The 21,059-nt window shown below is 46.4% G+C and overlaps 1 protein-coding gene across 3 annotated transcripts in view; it reads left to right on the top strand.

The window, feature by feature from the left end:
* GRIP2 (glutamate receptor interacting protein 2) overlaps window positions 1-21,059 on the top strand; it is a 294,431-nt gene that overhangs the window by 252,594 nt on the left and 20,778 nt on the right. For all 3 annotated transcript variants that reach the window (XM_052777589.1, XM_052777590.1, XM_052777591.1), the window contains exons 11-17: window positions 148-300; window positions 524-710; window positions 6,456-6,601; window positions 7,619-7,699; window positions 16,058-16,124; window positions 16,927-17,072; window positions 17,363-17,507. In XM_052777589.1, coding sequence (XP_052633549.1) covers window positions 148-300; window positions 524-710; window positions 6,456-6,601; window positions 7,619-7,699; window positions 16,058-16,124; window positions 16,927-17,072; window positions 17,363-17,507 — 925 coding nt within the window. The remainder of the gene's footprint in view (window positions 1-147; window positions 301-523; window positions 711-6,455; window positions 6,602-7,618; window positions 7,700-16,057; window positions 16,125-16,926; window positions 17,073-17,362; window positions 17,508-21,059) is intronic.

Below are 21,059 nucleotides of genomic sequence, written 5' to 3'. Positions count from 1 at the left end.
AGGACAAGGTTCTTGCCTTGTCTTGAGGCCTGGAGCTGGGAAGAAGGAGCTAGTCCGAACCCATTAGGTGTTTGATGAACATCTGTTAGGTGAACCCACCGCTGTGCTTCTCTGTGCACTTCCTTAACATGCTCTGTATTTCCCCAGCTCTGGTGGCTGCCAACTTCTCGTCTCCTACCATGAATGCGCAGGGCTTCCCCTGCCAGAACTCGAACACGCTACCTCGCAGCTCCCACCCCATGAGCCCCCGCACCACCATGCTGAGGAGAAGGCAGAAGAAGAAGGAGCACAAGAGCTCATGTAAGAGTGGCGGTGGGCTGGGGCTGGGTTCGACGGGGCGTGCATGCTTGCCTTGCTGTCCTTACTGTTGACTGTTAGCTGGGGTAGGACTGCTCATCTCAGCACTGTCAGTGCCTCCCTCATCCTCGGTCACTCTCCCCACCACTGCCAGACCAAGGTCTGTGACCAGATCTGCTATGTTGACCATGGCTACCCTGACCTTCTGCCTCTTTCCTCCTCTCAGTGTCGCTGGCCTCCAGCACGGTGGGTCCTGGTGGGCAGATAGTCCACACGGAGACGACAGAGGTGGTGCTCAGGGGAGACCCTTTGAATGGCTTCGGACTTCAGCTCCAGGGAGGCATCTTTGCTACCGAAACCCTCTCTTCCCCACCTCTCGTCCGTTTTATTGAGCCTGACAGCCCGGCAGAGAGGTTAGAGACCTTGCCCTTGGATGCTGATGGTGCTGCTGCTGAACATTTCATGGTTTGGTTTGTTTTCTCTCCTCAGAGGCTCATTTAGATATTTACTATCATCCTTGTAATATCTCCCATTCTTCACTGGGCATGGTTTACTGTCACTGCCATTTCTGCACTCGTCGGCTGACCGCGGCCTCCCTCGCATCCCAGGTGAACGTCTTGGCACCAGGCTGCGGCTGTTCTGGGAGGAGGAGGAAGGGAGCGTGTGTCTGTGTGAGAGTGCCATTCCCATTCCTTTTTATTTTTTTTTCTTTCTCTTTGAAAGATAAATCTTTTGTCTGGGTGCAGAAAGGGGAAAGATCTAAACAAGTGGGCCCAGTGAAGTGTTTTCTGCCTGGTTTCGTTGTAGCAGAGCCCAACTATACAAATTGGCACTAAAGCCAAGGTTTTGAACCGCAGAGGAGGGCTCTGGTTGAGGAGCAGGTAGGTGCTGCCTTTAAGCACTCTTGCTTTTGTCTCTATAATGTTGGGAAAAGAGCAGAATGGAGGAGCAGCATTAACTGCTGTGTGTCACCCCCTGGGGATACTGGGAGCCATAACTTCTCCGGCAGCCGAGCCTCAGCTCAGGAGCTCAGGCTGCTCTGGCTAAACTTTTCCGAATACCCCTTGCTGGCTGGAATTAAAGTCTGCTCGAGTGCCTGTGCACTACAATGCAGGTACCCTCTAGCAAGGCTTTTCTTACTAAATGGACCGGGTCCCAGCATGGCTTGAGCTCTTGTGGGGTGGAAAGGAGAACTGGTTTTGTTAGGCAGATGAAACAGAGAGGTGAGTGAGCTGGCACTTATGCCCCCGTGCTGGTTTCTCTTCCCACCTGTAACTTCCACTGGTGGTCTGTCCTGCGCAGGGGTGCCAGAGGTGCAATGACGTGGCAGTGCTCAGCGCCTGCTGCAGACCCTTCCTTGGGAGGAGAAGTCTCTGAGGGCCCCATCAGCATGCGCTGATGGTTTGGTGTCCCCAAGCCAGCCTGGAAAACAGCACACAGGGGAGCTGTATGGCAGGGAAAGTGTCTGCAAAAGGAAACGCAAGTCGTTGCTGTGCAGACCGGTCTCTGTGTGGTAGCTTCTCCGGGTGGCTGATGCAGAGGCAAGGTGGAGCACAAGTGCCTGGTGCTTGTGTCTCTGGGAGGACAGAAACAAGGGACTGGCACAGGAAAAAGAGTTGTCCTGACTGATGCAGGTTAAAAGAGATTTCAAAAGCCTTTTATGCCTTTTTGTTTGTTTGTTTCCAAACAGTGTTTAAAAATGAAGGTGATGGTGTTTTGGGTTTTTTATCCTCTATTACTAGGGTGAACTTGGCTCACATTGCAAAGCACCAAACTCCTTTTATAAATCAGGCAGCAACAAAGCCTGCTGTCCCAGGGGACGAGGGAGATGTGCTGAAATCCGCCTGGCTTTGCTTTATCCTCTTGCCAAGCCTGGAGCGAAAGCAAAGACGTGCGGTGCAGTCTTGCTTGGCTCTAATGTGTCACGCACGCTGCTCTTCCTCTCGGCTGCCCACCCAGCAGGATTCGCGCTCTCCTGGTTGCTGCTTTCTGGTAACAGGGAGCAATCCTCTCTGTATTTGCAGCCTGGATTTGATTTGGGGATTAAATCTCTGTGGTGTATTTCTTCCTTTCTTAGACCGTGCTGGCCTTCCTAGCTGGCAGGAAAACACTGTCTTTCCTCCCCATCTTGAAGTGATAAGTGCACTGGGTTTGCAGTGAGGTGAAAAAGGCAGCTTTATGTTTTCATTTCACTTTTTGTTTCTTGCTCTCCCACAGAGCTTGTTTGCTCCATCCTTCCTAGATACCTTATCCCCTGCCCTTGAAAGGTTCTGCTGTAACTGCAGCCCAAGACATTAGAGCCGTTTTTCTCCCCTTTACCAAGCTGGGCTCTTGGCTGAGGCTGAGCTATGCTCTTTCTTGTGCTGCACTTGTTGCTCTTTGCATAAGAGGGTGAACAGTGGGGATACAGGGATCAGGCTTAGCAGCCTGGGTCTGTCCTGCATGTTCACACACTCCTGTGCAAGACCTGTGACTCTGGATGTGCTGTTGTATAAGTGCATGATCCACAATCACTTTGTCCATCTGGCTTGCTGTGGAGGACCTGCAATGTGGGTGTGTAGCAAGTTTGAGTACTACCAGGGAGGAGGATGACATCACCCTCTTTTCAGGGATGTTGGGCTGCCTCATATTTGTTATCTGCTTTGTGCTAGCATGTGGTAGGTGGTTTGAAGCAAAAGCTCTCACCTGCCTGACTTGTGATTTGTTTTACAGCTGATAGCCTCTAATAGACCTCCCTCCCCAACTGTTGTTTTGTTTCCTGGGTGCAAGACAAAGCCTTTGGGCTCCAAATGAGACAGTGATTCAGCCCCTGTTATCAGGCAGGGAGGGTGGAATAGGAAGATGCCTGATGTCCCCTCTTGGCTGCCTTGAAACACACAGCTTTTGTGTCCTTCCTCCCCCAGCTGTCATTGACAGCAGTGGGAGAGTATCTGGCTTCTCCATCCCAGTATCCAAAATCAATGCTTCCTGCTGAGTTACATGTTTTCTAGCTCTGCTCAGACACAGTTGTTTGATCATTGTGTTTCTGGCTTTTGAGTATGAGTAGTTTGCAAAACGAGAGTTTAGCAGCTGGGTGAAGCTGTCAGCAAAGCTTTGATCTTTTGGGGGCTGGGACCCACCCACCAATGTGCACACACAGATGTACATACACACAGAGATTTGCACGTCTGACCTGTGCAGACCAACTCGGGGGCATGTAAGGTCACAACAGATTGGTTTCTGCAGCCAGCGATGTGGCCATGGTCACAGCTGCTGCCGCTCACCCCACAGCTGGAGTGACCACGCAGATGCTGATGATGCTGAGTGAGATCTTCAGTGCATATCCTGCCCAAGGCTTGAATATGCGCTGCGCTGTGTCTAGCAAGACACCTCTGCTGTTCTGTTGCTGTCTGAGCCCAAGGAATGAGTCATGACCAAATGCAAATCTCTGCAACCCCAGAGAGACATTCCCTTCATGGACTCCAACACATCCATAGGGCTGTCTTTCACTCCAGGAGATGCCTGTACTCTTGTTCTTTCTGATTTTAAAGCACTTCTCCTCCCATGATCTCAAAGCACTTTGTGAGCTCTGATGTTAGACTGCGCATCTCCGAGACAAATCTTTGGGAAAGCTGTCCAAAAGGTTTGTGTAGGATGCCACAGCAGAGCCAAGGAGAGGTCTGCAGGAGCCTTGGCTCCCCAGGCCCAGCTCCCAACGCAAGGGCACCTGACAGCTGGAAACCGGTGTCTCTGGAATTGTTTTGAAGGGTTAACAAGGCACATCGGGTCTCCTTGCACTCATGGAGAGAGCCAGAATGTTGCGGCTTCACTCCACAAACTTTTATAAACCTGCAAGACCGGGGCTTAAACAATAGTGATTGACTGAGGCTAATAGTAAAAGAAATAAAGTACTTCTGACATAACGGAGCTATTTGCTGTGAAACGCCCAGGCAAATCTACCTTGAGTGAAGAAACACAAGAAACAGTCGTTCTGTGAGAAGGCAGCTCTGGTGGGAAAGGTGGCAAATGTTTGCTTTCATGCTGTGTAAAAGTCTCCTGTGATCTCCCAGCCCTTGCAGCTGAAACAGTGGTGCCAAAATGGATTGTGTCCTTGTATGACCTTGAAATGACAGTCATGTCTGTGTGATGCAGATGTTGATCCCTCCTTTCTGAAAGGTGCATTGTGGCCATAGCAAAAGAGCTCTTGGTGCTGGAGGAGGCATCCGTGTCATACTCCTTGCCATCTTCATATTTATAAACTGATATTTCCAAGCACATCTATGGAGCTGCATAGCTACAAGTCCAGTAAAGGACTGTAATTAAACTTGATGTAATTTATTCGCAAGGGTGGATTCATTTATACACCATGGAGTTGTCTGCCCTAATCCAAGTCTGCTTGAACAAACAATTCTGAATTTACTTCTCATAAAATAGCCAGCGTTTTTCCATGGATGGCATGAACTCAGGCAGCAGTGTAAATATACTGCAAGTTTAATACCTTCCTACCAGTAAAATAACCTCCCTAGGCTCTCTCCAAACTTGTTCATATCTCAGCTTTTGATGGGCCATTGGCAAAAACTGTTGTGCTTGTGCATTTTTTCTTGAATTTGGATGTGTGTGTTTTTTCTTGATAACCTGGCCTTTCATCTACGTCCTGTTGTTTGGAGGTGAATAATACAGCCAGTGTCCGTTGCCTTTGACGTTACCTTCATGTGCCTGGAAGCTATGGTACCATGTTTTATTACAACTGAGTCAGGTGTGAGTGATGAAGAGTGGCTGGAAGGATTAGTAAAAAATAAGCTGTCTTCTGGGAAATATCATTGGAAGCTGACATCTAGAAAGGATAGGGCGAAGGATGTGCTTGGTCATTAAACAGAAGGGGAATAAAGATTCTCTGGAGAAGGCTCAAAACAGGATAGCTGATGCCTTCTGGGAAATCTCTGTGGTAAAATAACTCCAAATGTTGAGGTGAACCTTAGACTTGTTCCCATAACCCTCAACCTATTTTGGAGACCACTCTGTAGCTTACGTTAATGATGGATGGAGAATGGTTTCCCAGGCTCTGCTCAAGTGGCAGCCTTATAGACACGTGATGAGTGGAAAATCTGAAAAGGTGTGGTTATAGCGAACAACCGATGAAGGATATGGAGGATAAGGAAGATGAGCAATTGCCCATGGCTAGTCACAGGGAACACTACACTCTTGATTTTGTAGAGCCACGGGCCAGCTTATATTAGCTGTGGGAGATAACTTGGAGGTGTTGCTGGTGTTGCAGTATATTTAAAAAAACAAAAAGGGTGGGGGGGAGGAGGGTGGATAGTGAATGTGGGAATGTAGTGGTTCATGTGTGAAAAAACCTTGCTCATAAATACAGAGGGGTCCCAAGAGACAAACCATGCTGTAGCAGTATATCTCAAACATAGCCTTGCCATTGTTTTTTTTCCAAAGTAAAAAACCTCCTGATCTCTGTTCTTGGAGAAAGTGGGTCTAAACCAAAAACCCCAAAGGGCCAGTTATGGTTATATTGGCGGGCTATCGCATCGGAATAATATTGGCCTTTCAAGGCAGTTAAACAGTATCAATGTACATTTGGCTTCCAGAAATGCAATTACAAGGGATAAATGATTATCCAATTTGCTGAGACATTTCAGTAAGTTCATTGGATTGTAGCTTCAGTATTAGCCATGTATTAAGCAGAGGAATCTCTGCAATTTTCAGTGCCATTAGTTTGGGTTTCAGAGGGTGCAGGCAAATGGAAAGAGCTGTATGCTGTTAGATAGGGTAGGAGAGCACATGCCCTTGCATTTAGCACTCCCATCTCTTGGCCATGGTGTTGACTTTTAAGAACGTGAGGGTTACTTTTTTTTTTTCTTGGAATTTGCAGGAAACATGACCAAAAATGGTTATTTAGGAGCATAGTATGTCTGAACTTAAGCAAACCACAAGGGTTTGCTGCCTCGTGACCGTCCAGGGACTCTCGGCACTGGGATGGGTATTGCAGAATGAGTTATCTTCTCTTTGGGGCTACTTCTGCAGGCTTTGTCACTACTTTGTGTGTCTTGTAAAGGATTTGCCTGGCAAAAGTAACTCATGGCTGGTTGTGGGGTTGTTTTTTTCTCCTTTCCTCTTTTTCCCTGCCTCCTTGTTCCCTTTCCCTCTTTTCCCAATGTGGGCTGCAGGTGTGGGCTGCTGCAAGTAGGAGACAGAGTCCTTTCTATCAACGGCATTGCAACTGAGGATGGGACTATGGAGGAAGCTAATCAGCTTTTGCGTGATGCTGCACTCACAAACAAAGTGGTGCTCGAGATTGAATTTGATGTCGCAGGTACGTCACCAAAGGAATTGCTGCTCCTCACTACCAACAGGACTCTGCTAGTGCCTTTGCTAACCCGTAGGAGGGAGTGTACTTACACGAATACATGAGGTTTTTGCTAGAGCTCAGAGGGAAGAGCGAGAAGACCCTCTCAAGACCTTTTACATTTCTCGTTGTTCTGTAATGTGCACTGAGATGGAGGGTCCTTCTGATCCTTTCATAAATGCCTTGTGCTCACCACTTCACCCCTTGGCTGAGATAAGCCTAAGGAGTAGTTGAAGAGGCCACCTGCACTTTAAATATTTGCCCATTAATATGAATAATATTTATGTTAATTTATGGCCTTGAAGCAAGGAGGGAGCCAAAGCTACTGGCTGGGGCTAAAGTGCAGCTTTGTATTAAAAAAAAAAAAAAAAAGTTTTTGAAGAGAAGGCTTATAGCGGCCTTCCAGTACTTAAAAGGGGACCTACAGGAAAGATGGGGAGGGACTCTTTAACAGGGGGTGTAGTGATAGGATGAGGGGTAATGGCTTTAAACTGAAAGAGGGTAGATTTAGATTAGACATGAGGGAAATTCTATACTGTGAGGGTGGTGAGACACTGGAACAGGTTGCCCAGAGAGGTTGTGGATGCCCCATCCCTGGAATTGTTCAAGGCCAGGTTGGATGGGGCTTTGAGCAACCTGTGTCCCTGCCCATGGCAGGGGGGTTGGATCTAGATGATCTTTAAGATCCCTTCCAACCCAAACCATTCTATGAGTCTATGATTTTTTCCTTTTACATTAAAAGAGCTGCCTCAATCTTGAAATACAGCGTGATGTGAGCACTTCACTTGACGTTCAGAGCATGTATTTTTAATGAGAATCCAAATTTTAACCTAAAGTCCACAGGGCCTCAGATAACAACCTTATTTGAACCAATAAAGCTGAGTTTTATGGGCTTGTTTTTCTTGGTTCCAAAGAAACCATCCACGCGACTGAAAACTCTCTTTTTTCTCCTATTTTCTTTTTTGTCTGTTTTTGGTTTTATAGAGTCTGTCATACCCAGCAGCGGTACTTTCCACGTTAAATTGCCCAAGAAAAGAGGTGTAGAGCTTGGAATTACAATCAGCTGTAAGTATTGCTCAGACTTGTGCTAGCAGTTGCAAAAGCCTCTGCTTTCCACCCTGGCACACCAGAGGGGCCCAATGGAGAGAGATAAGATTATGTAGGGTTTCCTGGTAGTGCTTGCAGTGCTTGTGATTTATCCCAAACTGAATTAGATGTGTGTTTCCTGCCCCCACGAGCTGGCGGCTGCAGAGGAAAGCAGCTGCATGAAGGGTTGGGGCAAAGGATGCATCTCAACTGATCAGTTGGTCTGTGCTGCAGACTAATATTATATTATATTATTAGTAATATTATTTTTATTTCCTTGCTCACAGTTGTATTATGTTCCTTTTAAAAAAGAATTGCCTGGGTCTGGTGGGAACCTTGCAGGAAGAGGTGGAGGGAGGAGAGCAAGTGTGAGGTGAACCCACAGCTTGAAGGATAGAGAGGGGAAACTGCCAAGAGGAAGAGGAGGATGAAGAGGGTGGCAGGCCTTAGAGGTGGGGGCAAGGCACTTCAGGGACAGGAGGGTGCTGGGCAGGGTTTGCTGGGAGTCGTTACATTGACTGACCTCAGCCATGGAGGAGGAGATCCATGTGCCAGGACTTGATGGGCACTGAGAAAATGAGACGTAAACCTTTTTCTTTTTTTTCTCTTTTCTCTGCTCACTCTTGATTAGTTATCTTTGTTTCTCTTCTGAAGCATATTTTTCATTTAAAGACCTTTTGGCCTCTTTGGAGAGGATGTTGTAAGGAGATAATATAGGCAGTTCCATCCCAAATTTCTGGCTAACCTGGGGTCTTGTTAAGCCTTGCATCAGTGAATTTTTCCTATATGGCAAATGTGAACAGGTCTCACGTCACTCATCCCTCTTTCATTGCCGGGTAAACTGAGTCGAATCATCTCAGATTTGCCATGCCCAGAGGCTGCCACCACCTCTCAGCTGAAACAAAGCAGCTTGTGAAACTGCAGTAATGGGATCTTGCATCTAAGCCTTCAGGAGCATGGACCCAGCTGTGTCTGGGGAATGGAGTCACTAGGGACAATTTAAAATGAGGTTTCTTTAAAATAGATAAGCTATTTGCAATTACCTCTTGGCATTTACAGCATTAGTTAGTGAGTTAATTGGAGGTGTTCTGGTCTAAGTGGGGTGATTCTCAGGAGTGACTTGAATATTGACAGGATGATGGATTTGCACCCTATGTTATTTCTTCTCCCTCTTCCCAGCTTCCCCTATTTGTGCCACAAGGATAATCCTGAGAAATAAGAGCCCAGTATTTAACATTTGGCTTGGTAGCAATTACTGTCTGAAGACATCAAAGTGCTTTCTGAAAGCAGCGGGGTACCTGTAATGACGTTTCACTGGCACGGTGCAGCAGCCCAGCCTGCACTGGGTTCCCAACCTGCTGCCCTGCCCACTGCATTGGCATTGCAATCTCAGGTAGCAACCTAGGACGATGGATCTGGTAGCAAAAAACTTCTGGCTTGAGCATGGCCAGGGATTTACCCCATTTAAGCTTCAAAGCTCAGTTTGTATCTGGGGCTGGAGAGCAAAATGAACCTGGGAGTTGCCAGAAAGAATATTAGGTTTTATTTGTGGAGTCTCACTTAATGGGACTGCTTCAGATGTCCATTTACACTTCAAATGTATTTTTATGTTGAAAATATTTTCATTTGAAATTTGTTTAAAAAATTGATTTCACACACTTTTTTGAAATCACCGCTAAATAAAAAGAAACTGACCCCTGGGTTTTAAATAGTTAGATACCCATTATCCCAACTACAGAGCAGTTTTTAACAATATAATAGATTTGATCTTTTTGATTGTTGAACATGTTTGCAGGACATTGTTTAAGTAATGCATATGCATAAACTTAAGATGTGTTTCAGTCCTTTGCTGAGTCAAAGCCCAAATTATATTTACAAATGTAGCAAAAGACAGCCATCCAGAAAATGCGGTGGCAAGGATGAAATGCTAGTTGAATCCTAATTCTGTTTTCATATATTAGTCTATAGAAGCCTATGTCCACATGACCCTTAGCAAATTAGATCATCATTTTGTCACTCTGCCTTTGACCGAGCAGATAAACATACCAGTTTCAAACATTAAAACCAAAGCAAGCAGCCTTATGGTAAGTACCTCCTGCAGAGACATGATGTGCATGCAGGAGTGTGATGCAAGCAGCAAGAGAAAAGAGGTAAAAATAACTCTTCTCTATTTTGCTCAGTTCTTCCCAGTTCTGCTGATTTGAATGCTTGTGTAAATCTAGAAACAGCTTTTACAGCTCTCTTTCTGACAAAGAAAAGTGTTTAAAGTAGGGGACTTGGTTTACTGGCATCCCACATTGGATTCCTGTTTCCTACTCTGTAAAACTGGGGCAGGTTAAATAGATGCAAGCTGGATGAGTCAGTAGAAGACGCCCTGCACTGTTGTGGCCACAGAATTGGGTTTGTTCATAACCTTTGTGGTCCAGCTACGCTGTAGATGAAAGATGAGTTGCTTTCCTTGAGTTTTACCTCTCGGCTTCAGCAGGCTCATCAGTAGTTAATTCCTCTGTCCATGAAGGTTTGCTGCTGCCTTCTTACATGGGCAGAAAGTGTTATGACCCCATCAGAGGAGCACTACAGAAATAAAACCGATCAAGTTCTTGCTGTGCTGTGGCTCTCAGAGCTAATTGGGAGATGGGCTAAGTAAAGGGAGGGAGAGCAGAATTCTTGATGGATGTGTTGGAAGAATTCGTGTAATGGAGCTGGCTGCAGGAGGAACCATAAATCTGCTGGAAAGCCTCATAAAAGGGTTGAAAACCCAGGAGGTTTTTGTGTGAGGAGGGCAGGCGCTGCTGGTTCTGGGATGAACGTACAGAGAGGGTCTGTGCTTGCTCCTGGTGAGGGCCAGATATTTGCTGAGGGCATTTCATCTTCTCCAAGGTCTCAAGATTTTCCAGAAAAAGAAGGCTTGGGCTGGGTGAGCCCCCAGTTGTGGTCCGTGCGCACAGACGGGTTTCTTCCCCCTGCTCAAACACGGCGTGGCAAAGGGATGTAGCAAATCAAGACACATGATGCAAGTGTATGCATATAGCATCACTTCCCCTTCCATTCCCCAAAGGATGAATAGGAAATCAAAGGGGTGAGTCTCTCACTGACTGTGCTTTGTATTTCTGTGGCACCTCGGTGCCCTCAAGCCTCATTTCAGTCTCCTATGTTCGCTAAATGAAAATTAGCAAAGCAAAACACCGAAGCTTCCTTGTGTGCACTGCTTGCATGCACTTCATCCAGGGGTGAAGGGACAAGAAGCCAGCAAAATGGCTCTCATTTTTTCCCTACTCCAGTGTCTTGGTTTCTGTCCCAGGGAGATGGCTGCACTTGTTTGTAAAACAGCTGCTCTGGTTGAAGAGCAAAGCGTGCACTCCTTTCTGCTCTGCATGGTTCAAAGAGCTGTGTGGGCTGTGAAGCTCACTTGTTTACAGGGACCTCTGAGGTGCTCTGAATGGTGGGGATGCAAAGATGTGCAAACTGAGATTTTTGACACAGGGATGTGAAGATTTGGCTCTTGTTAGTCTGAGCTACTCATCTCCATTAGCAAAACACATGCCTCAAGTGCTCTGATCTTGCTGGCTGCATTCAGTTCTAATGATACAGTTATGCCTTTGTAGATTTTCTGTACATCTCTTACAAATTAAAATCTCCATGAGTGAGAAGCTGATAGTCGTGTATTCTTGCATGTTCAATACCTGACCTCTTAAAATAAGATATGGATTTGTTATTAGCCTCTGGAAAATCATAGTTGATTACATAAAAGATTGCTTTTTTTGATTTGTGGGGGGTTTTTTTTTTGTCTGTCTCAAACATCCTCTCCAAGGGCTAGTTGTGAAATTCACTGCAGGGTACAGGCGTGTTGTTGTTGCTGTTTAAACAGATATTGAAATTACCTTTCATTTTAAATATGCATTAATGCTTTATATAGCATGTTTATCAAATTACCTTTATATATCTTAACAAATCAATTCCTGTGCCCTTGGCGTGAAGTACTGCAGATAAGGAGTAGGTAGTATATCTGCTTGCGGGCGATAAAACTGGAATTTGGGTAGATAGATAACTTCGATTAAGTCGCTTAAGCAGTGTAATCACTGTCCTAGCAAGAAGATGGATCTGTGGGCCGAGCAACATACATTCAGCTTTGCTGGTGCTGGATTAACCTGGGACCTGCCACCAGCCCGGCAGAGTGTGTCTGCAAGCGGCGGTGTGCCCAGCAGCCTCCTGTCCTACCCCCTCGCTAACATTGCAGCTTCAACTGAGATTTCCAGCTGCTTCACTCTGGTGCTTTTACCGAAGTAGGATATTCTGTCCTGGTTTTGCTGCCTGGAGATTTTGAAAGGAAATAGATCTGCGGTGGGGCAAATATCCTGCTGGAGGCACTGATAATTTATGCACCTGCTGCTAAAACTAATGAATGATAGAAAAAAAAGTTGGGTACTGGGGATTTGATTTTCACTGCTGCTTTTTGTAATTGATTCTGATTTGCTTTTATCCCTCTTCTCATTCCTTAGCTATCCTGAGATTACTGGGTTTCTGATTTTGTTTGTTTTCTCCCTTTTATAAATGCTTGCTTTCTTAAATGTATTCTTACGGCATTATTTCAATTTCTTTAATTACATGTTGGCAGAGTGCTGCTTTGGCTTGGTCAATAACGAAGGGCATTTATAATGGGTTGATGTGTGTGAGATATGTGCTCGTGCTCCTTGGAGGGGAATAATTTACCAATATGAGTCATTATGCATTCTATTAAAAACACAAACTGGACATGTGTTTCTGGCCTCATCATCCATCACAGAGTAAATGCCGAGCGAGCCAGAATCCCAGCAGAGGTGGTGAGAGACTGAAAGCAATTTATAAAAAGTAAATAACAGTATTGATCAAGTCACCTTTTTATCACTGCCCTGTCACCACTGCCAAGCAGTGTTTTCATTTTGAGTTTCTCCCCCACCACACGCTTCTACCTTCACCAGCTGTTGATTTATGGAGCTTTCTCTGGGCCACTGGAGCAGATTTAAACTATCTTTTGTACTGGTAAACCCGCCAAAAATACAAATGTATCTGAAAAAGAGCCTACTTACACCTGAAGTGGTTTGCCTGGCGGATGGAGGCCACGACGAGAGTGCCTGCTGAGAGAGCGTGGGTTTCTGCACAGCAGCTTCTGCCTCTGTGCCTCGATTCATCTGTTCCCTTGACTCCCTTTGCTGCCGTCTCCATTTTACAGCCGGGAAAGAAAGACCCAGAGGCAAAGCTGGGTGTCCGAACCGTGTCTTCCTGCAGAAAACAGAATTACCAAGGCAATGTCATTTGAAGAGGAATAACCACATCGACAGCAGAAACAAATGGATAAAGAGGCTTTACTCATCTGTGCAAGTGTCTTAACTCCAAAGACCATGGCCCTAATAAAATAATAATGTAGTTTAAGTTTTGGTTTTAATTGCAGGCAAATTGGAAATGGTTTATCCAAAATCTCACCAGGGATCTACATATCTAGTGCCTCTGACCTAGACTGAGCCACCACTTAAGTGAAATTGCAGGTCTCTCACATGTAGACAGGCAGCCGTTACACAGAGGCACATTGTCACCCTGCAAGAACAGCACAGGACTGTTAAAAACGTGGGTCCCAGGGTGGCTGGGGTGGATGGTAACAGCCTGGTCCCAGTTGACGGGCAGAAAGCCCAGCTGGGCGCTCTGCTGGGGTGCTGGGAAGGGCTTTGGGATGCCAAAGGCAAATTAATGGAGCTAGTAACTACTGGTTTTTAAAACGAACAGCAAATGAGCGTTCTGTGCTTTGAGATGTCATGATCTTAACTTTGTATCTTACGCCTCTAGAGAGAGAATGATTATTCATTAAGTCTCTCTAACTTACCCTTCAGATTTGTAGGTGCTGACTAATAATGATGGTTTTATAAAGCCTGTCCATTTTATACTAAGTGATTATTTAAAACAGAGGGCTGGCATTTATTAAAGTTTGGGTACTCTGATGGTAGGGACAGTTGTATGCAGTTGCACATGGCTCTTCCATTAACTGAAGTCTCAAGAAAATCTGTTCGGAAAGCACAACTTCCAAAAATAACACAAACAAAATCCAGAATGATTTTTCCTTAAAACTTGCTTTGTTTCCTAATGGACAAAGCACTTGGTTTGTCACCCTTGCTTCTGATACGGGAAGCTTGTGCTGCATTCAGTGCTGACACCAGTTGCAGAACTGCAGAAGGATGGGGTCTCGCTCTCTGCTCAAAGACTGACCGTGGGCAGGATCCCTCCATGTGTCGCAGGGCTTGTAAGGCAGATGCTGAGATAAACACCATTTCTGCAGAGCTTGAGGCATGTTCTTGTCTATACTTGCTTCTTTATTGCTTTTCTTTCCCCCTTCTTTGCTCTTTTGAGTGTTAACGGTCTCTGGACACATTGTTCCAGCTGTGGCTGGGTCAGGTTTAGAGATGGCCATCCCAACCCACCACCAGCACTGTGGAGATCCTCCCTAACCCCTTTCTGTCACACTGCCTCTGCTTTGAAACTAGTAAACAAACCTTGCAGTGAAAAGTATTTTTGCTAACCTGGATCGTTTTGACAGAACCAGGCTAGGGAGTGATTAAACATGCAGCGATGCCAGCCCGACCCAGGGCTCAGAGCGTGCTAACAGGGTCTCCCACCACCGCTGCTTGGACCACCACATTGTACACCTCTCTCAGCAGCAAATAAATTTTCTATATTGAAAAAGAGAACAGCAATAGTAATAACAGGGTGATAAATCTCTGTCCCCTGTGCTGTTAGTCCACGACGTGTGGGCTTCTCGATCAGAGGGGGGATTTCTGTGTTGATCTTAGCTGCTGCACCCCATTCTTCCCTCCCACCGCTCAGCTCTGCCTGGTGTGTGTCGGTCTATCTGCTGGCTGGTCTGTGCCATGGACAGGTTGAATATAGGCACGAGCCCTTGGTGAATCTCCGCAACCCATCTACTTCTGTTCAACCCACAGCCACAAGCTGAACATGAGTGTCCAGACCAAAATTGCCTGGCACCACACTCCAGTAAGACATGGGGAAAATAATTCTTCCTGGCTCTGTGTCATTCAGCAGTTGTATTGCCGTGACTATTGTAAAATCAGTCAGGGTCTGCTCTTTGCTGTCTGACCTAACTTTTATACTCAGCCCTGCTATGACTGAGATTGGTTGTCTTTTGGCTCTGTTCAGTACAGAAGGTTTAGTTATAACTGGGAGAGGGTATCCTTAAATGTGACGGGTTAGCACATATGTTTTTAAATCTCATAAACGAATGTAAACAACAGAAGTATCTAGAGCAGAGAGGTTGGTAAGAGGAAGCACTTACTCCTTTATGTCTGACTTTCTGGGGTGCTCTCTAACTGCTGTTCAGGCAGGTGGATCTCTCTGTGTTTGACGCCACGTGCCTCGCAGATATTTTAATCTCTGACCTGCACCTGATATGTTCAGATGCTGTGAGTTTCTTCCTTCCCACGCAGTTTTTGCTGAGAAGCTCTGTCAGCTTTAAATGAGACGATGCAATTCCCATAGCAAGGCAGGAGGGTGTGATGCGGGGTGAAAAGGATGCTCTTGGCATATGTTTGGTGTGTGCATGGCAGAGAGTTCAGGAGGGGTTCGAGTCATAAATCTCTCTTGGATTTCTCAAGAGAGCAGCAGGTCTTGCAGTCAAATCTGAAGGTGCAAATGCTCCCAGAGATGCGTACTCCCATCTCTTGTGGGATGAAAAAGTTATCAGGGTTGGGCAGGAGAGAAGAGTTGGAAACCGCCCCTTCCAGCTCCAGCACTGAGACCAGCCCTGATTTATCTGGTTGTATGATGAAGTGGCCTGGGGTGCTGAACCAGCTGGAAAACAGTGCTTTATCTAATTTTTCCTGGGTTATTTTCCACCTGGAAAATTTCCCAGCCCACTTTACCTCAAGAACACAGAAAGGCTTATATTAACCACAGCTCTGAGCTAGGTACTCCCTGGGCAGCAGTGCTGTAATGTCTGATTACTGCCACAGCCATTGACTGACTTGCTGTCTTGTGTCAGTGATGTGGGTGAGTGGGTGTTTAACAGTGCTGGGATCGGGCAATGCCACCTCTTGCTGCTGGACACCACATGTCCTCCCCTTCAGGAGAAGTCCGAAGGTAGAAGCTAGCTAACTTGGGCAAAGGGCAACCAACAAACTTTTGCAGGGATTTACTTCTTTTTTTTCCTGGTGTGGCTTCCAGAGTTCAAGTGTGAAGCATCATTTTGTCAAAGGAATATAAATTCCCTTTCTTTATGACTCCTTCTCCCCATTAACCATCCCCATCCTAGAAAGCAGACTCAATACCAAGCTTTGTACCCATGTGTCTCTTTTGCAGCTGCAAGCAGAAAGCCTGGGGAACCTTTGATCATCTCTGACATCAAGAAGGGGAGCGTAGCACATAGGTGAGTGCAGAATTTCCCATCTGCCAAACCCATTGCAAAATGTCAGAGCCAGTAATGAGAGGTAGAATGAAGCCCAAGCAGTAGTACTTGGGTCTGGATTTTGCCAGCGTCCGAGGAGATCTCAAACCTAGAGGTTTGTCTGAGACCACAGTAGGGTTTGCAATAAAAACTGTCTGTATTGAAGTAGAGTTGAGCTAGTGGAGAAGGTGGCCAGGGCACCAATTCAGATGTCTGCTGACCCTATAGGAAATAGATGTTTAGCATTTAAGAGCATGTGGTAAAGGGCTTCATATATCCCATAAGGTGCTATGTCTCATCAGGTAGTTTGCCATGTCTCAGTTCCTGCTCAGGTGAACAGAGTGAGTGAATTGTGGGCACTGGTGGAGAACTGTGCAAATAACTCAGCATTTATTGACTTCACCTCCGATCCCAGCACCTTACAGCAAGGCTTTCAGAGGAATTTAGTGCTGCCGGAGGGCTCGTTTCTGGAGTGCTTATACAGGAGTTTCCATAAAAGGTAGAATATCTGTCAGTTAAACATGAGGCATTTTTCAGTGCTGTAGGTTACCCAGGCTGTATATCTAATCTTCCTGCCTTGTTCTGTCTTGATGCACACTCTACACAAACTTCCTCTCTTTAAGTTACAATTGTCCCAGACTCCGTACATGGTTGTTTCCCAGAAAAGATCAAGGACGGCAAGAAGTTAATATTGTCATTGGCACCACAGGACTGAATGAGTGGTGGGATCTGAAAGGCAAATACAAATGTACTTTAAGTAAGTTTTCTTTTCCTTTCCACATAGAACTGGCACCTTGGAGCCGGGAGACAAGCTGTTAGCCATTGATAACATCCGACTCGACAATTGCTCAATGGAGGATGCTGTGCAGATTTTAAGGCAGTGTGAAGACCTGGTCAAATTGAAGATTAGGAAGGATGAAGATAACTCTGGTACAGAAATCCTGATGCAAACTGGTGCCTGTCCACTGTAATGACATTTCCCAATAGGTAGTGCAAACTAACAAAGATAAGGGCTACTGCCTGTCCGGTCACCACTTTCCAATTGATTATAGTCTATTTTTGTTATTCTGCCCTTAAATGGAGTGTGGAAGGTTAAAATCCTATTTGGTACGAGCATGGCTGAAGACCTCAGGCTTTTGCTTCTAAATGCTGCAAGTCTTTCCTATGACCTCTTTCATATGGCTAATTAAAAATTTCAGCATTCCTGTTTTCTCTTTCAGATGAGCAGGAGACGACCGGTGCTATTATCTACACAGTGGAACTGAAGCGATATGGCGGTCCCTTGGGAATAACCATCTCCGGGACGGAGGAACCTTTCGATCCTATCGTCATTTCAGGCTTGACTAAACGAGGGCTGGCAGAAAGGTGAGGTTTTGGGGGCAGAGGCATTGAATTGATGTGGGAAGAGATCTTGAACTTTGCCAAGTTTCCTCTGCTGTCATAAACTCTTCTTAGGTGTTTTAGTCTGCTAAAAAGGAAAGGTGCTATGAAGGTACCAAGCGCTATGAAGCAGGGTGGTTGGGACTGTGCTGTTAGGGCAATGAGAGAGGCTCAGAGCAGGGCACTTCTGGAAAAGTCAGATCCAGTGAGTCAGTTGAATGCAGCAGCCAGGAACGTGTGTTTATCTGCCGCTCTTCCACAGAGGTGCTTCCCGGACTGTGATTTCCCATGCACATCTTGCATGGGGAGAGTGCCCAGCCTGCCCACAAAACCACTGTAAACTCCTGTCCAGGACTCACCTATTGCTAAACTGCAGCTTACGGCCATGACAGTGGTGTGTCCTGCTGAAACCACAGATCCCAGGGGGTCTTCTGACCCATCCTTGCTGGTTGCTTAGTCTGTTACATGTGGAGGTATCTCAGTACAAGGCTGGCATGCCGCAAGCAGCAGACATTTATACTGCATAAACGTAGGCGCAGATTTACCTTCGGCAACTAGGGAGGTTGACTGTGTGTGTGCCTGTGTCTGAATATATGTGCATGCATAGGATTTAAGGGATCAAGACATTGCTTAGAATATAAGGTGGAACTGAGTCATACACTGTATCTTAATTAATCTGTCTATACGGTAGCTGTGACTTGTAAATAGATCATTTCAGCAGCCCTGACTCACGCTTCTCATAGGGTTGTTTTACCCTGTGCTGCCTGACAAGCAGAACAGCAGCAAAAAAACCCTGAACAAATAGGTGTAAAGTGCTAGACCTTGGGGAGGTTTGACTGCAGATCTGGCCTTTTGGTTCTTTCTGTTTCAAGGCCACCTTCCCTCTTAGCTGAACTGTAAAACAGCTCAGTGCCTCTTTCTGCATTGGGATCCTTGAGCTCTTAGCATGCATGCTGCTGCACATTTCCATTGCTTCCCTCTGGTACCAAAAGCAGAACATCAGTGTCTCTCAAGAAATAAGGAAGACGGATAGACTTAGTCATTAGTGGTTTTTTCTCTTCGGGGAATTTATATCACTGCCTGCCACTGTAGGATTCAGTCTTTTTCCCTAGAAAATAATAGCCACAGAGTATCCAAGGCTTTTCTGCATAGCAGTTCTGCACTGTACCTGCAGCCCAGCGTGAGAGAGGTTAAGGACAAAAAGCCCAAATGCTGTCAGGTGCTAGAAGACAGTCTCGTACCGTTGTTGCTCTCAGTTCCCTTTGCAATGCCGTGGCTGTTCCTCCTTCAAACTCGGATACACATCAGTGACTGCTCCACAGAGAAACGTAGTGCAGGCAAGTGCTGCGGTACTATTGAATTTTGATCAGGAGCTGGCAGGCAGTAAGGAATGAAAAGTCTTTTGAGAAGAGTGATGGAGCTGTTCAGCATGTTCACTGTAGCTGACTAACAAATAATGGTGCCTGTGCAGAGGAGCGGCATGGGGACAGAGCAGCACGGGGATTTCTCTGGGTAACCTTGGCTCCCTCTGGGAAGGGCGAGGAATGCTGAGATGAAGGCTGCCTGCAGGAAAGGTGCATTTTTTTTCTCCTGGGAGTAACAGAAGGGAGTGGCTTGACCTTGTCAAGGGAAGAGGGTGGTCCTAGTGTTATCCTAAATTGTCCTTTTCCTGCTGTCACTACCCTTCCCTGTGCCACAGGCACCCTTAGCCAGGCTCTGAAGTGTGGGACAGGTTTCTGAAGGACGGGGATTTAAACCCAAATCTGTGCCTGGCTTTTGCTGGGGCACAGGACATGTTTCAGCAGCGCTGGCACTGGGTGGACCAGATCCCAGCATCTGATAACGGGAACGCACCGGCCTCTCTTGTAGAGGCACGAGTGAAGGTCTGTGCTGCAGCTCGGGCTGCTCACTCGGTGATGGAGAAGGCAGGGTGTCCTCTAGGATCTGTCACATGTCTGCCACAGCAGGTGACAGGCTGTCTAAGCTGAAAAGGCTCCAGATTCAGATGACTTGGGTTTTATCTTGACCTTGAACATTTTTCTCCTTGTATGTGTCTGATCTTATAGAAACCTACAGAGGCAGCTCAGGCTGTTGGGTTGGTGTCGAGTGGTGGCTCTCTCCCATGTTAGTCTCTGTTTCCCCTCCTTCAGTGCCTGCAGGTGGCTTTAGCCTGGGTCATGGGACTTGTTTTCCTTCTTCTATTCAATTCTGGTTGAGGTGTAATGGTTCTCCAAGAGCAATTTTGGGCTAGTGCTGGCATTTTAAAGTGCCTGACCAGCCTCCTCTAGTGCCACCTGGTCAAGTAGATGGGGGTGGCTGCAGGAGGGTTTTGTCCAGGCGTGCTCAGCACCAACCCATGTTGGCAGGGGGCAGAAGGGATGGTGGCCCTGCCTATGTGCCAAGTAAATCTCTACCACGTGCATGCAGGCACCTCTTCTCCAGTGCTTGCTGGAAAGTGCCTGCAGCCCCTTTTACACCTTGCAACTTACGTGTTGCTCAATTCTGCTCTTGCGTGTGTCCTGTGGGCAAGAAGGGTCATGGAGGATGCAGCTCCTTGGGCTGGTTTGTGTTTGAGTTGAATTAAGTACTGTTGCTGATAATGGAGAGGCACAAGGGTCATTAGCTAGAAACAGCTTTCTCTGTCGCTCCCGCTTGGCTTCTGTCTGCTTGTCCTCACAGGGGTGCCTGGAGATGGACAGATGAGAGGACTGGACTTTGATTTACTTTTCCCCCCTTGAAGAAAAACACCTGGCTGAATGTGACCTTTCTCTTTAATGGTTTCTGTATTTTTCCCTGCTGAGGGACTTTCACAGTTTCTGCAGAGCAGTCATGCTGTTCAGAGGTTTGGCTAGTGTCTTGGATAGGAGATGCATCCTCATGCTGGGTTCAGGGCTAAAGAAGGAGGCCCTCAAATGCTGAACCACTGCAGCGAGCGAAGGATCGCCTTTAAACTGCCAGCCATAAGGCTTGATTTTTTTTGACTACGTAGATGAAACTTTGAAGACAAATACTGGGGTTCCAGTTTGATCTGTTATTTATTTGAATGCACAGATTTTCCTTGAGGGCTTTTTCAGGCTGATTTGGATGGGACAAGACGGACATCTAGTGGCTGGCTGGGACCGTCATGGCACTGTCCAAGTATCTTAGCAGAAGCAGCAGACCCAACAGTCCTGCCTGCTGTTTGGCTACATTTCCCAATTTGATGTACTTATAGTAGATGTTTCACAGCAGTGTGTCTACAGAAGTTTCATGTTTTGGGGAAAGACAAATAGCTGTTTTGCCTGCGACAGTATATCAAATTCCAATTCTGCAGGAGCAGCAGTCCAGTTTGGAGATGTAACCTGAGAGACCCACGTTGCCGTGGACAAAAAGATATTGCAGTCCAGATTTGCATCTCCTCCTGGCTCGATCTCACAGGTTCCTGATAGCTAAACCTTATGGCACTGCTGGAGGAGGAGAGGATTGCTGCTCTCACTTGCTGGCATTAGGGAGCTGGAGTGTGAGTGTGGTTAGCTCGGTCCGGCCAGTGGCAAGGGC

This window comes from Harpia harpyja, chromosome Z (assembly GCF_026419915.1).
Source record: "Harpia harpyja isolate bHarHar1 chromosome Z, bHarHar1 primary haplotype, whole genome shotgun sequence".
In the NCBI taxonomy this organism is placed as follows: domain Eukaryota; kingdom Metazoa; phylum Chordata; class Aves; order Accipitriformes; family Accipitridae; genus Harpia; species Harpia harpyja.
The sequence above is the reverse complement of the archived record's forward strand: the minus strand, read 5'-3'. Positions and strand labels throughout refer to the sequence as shown.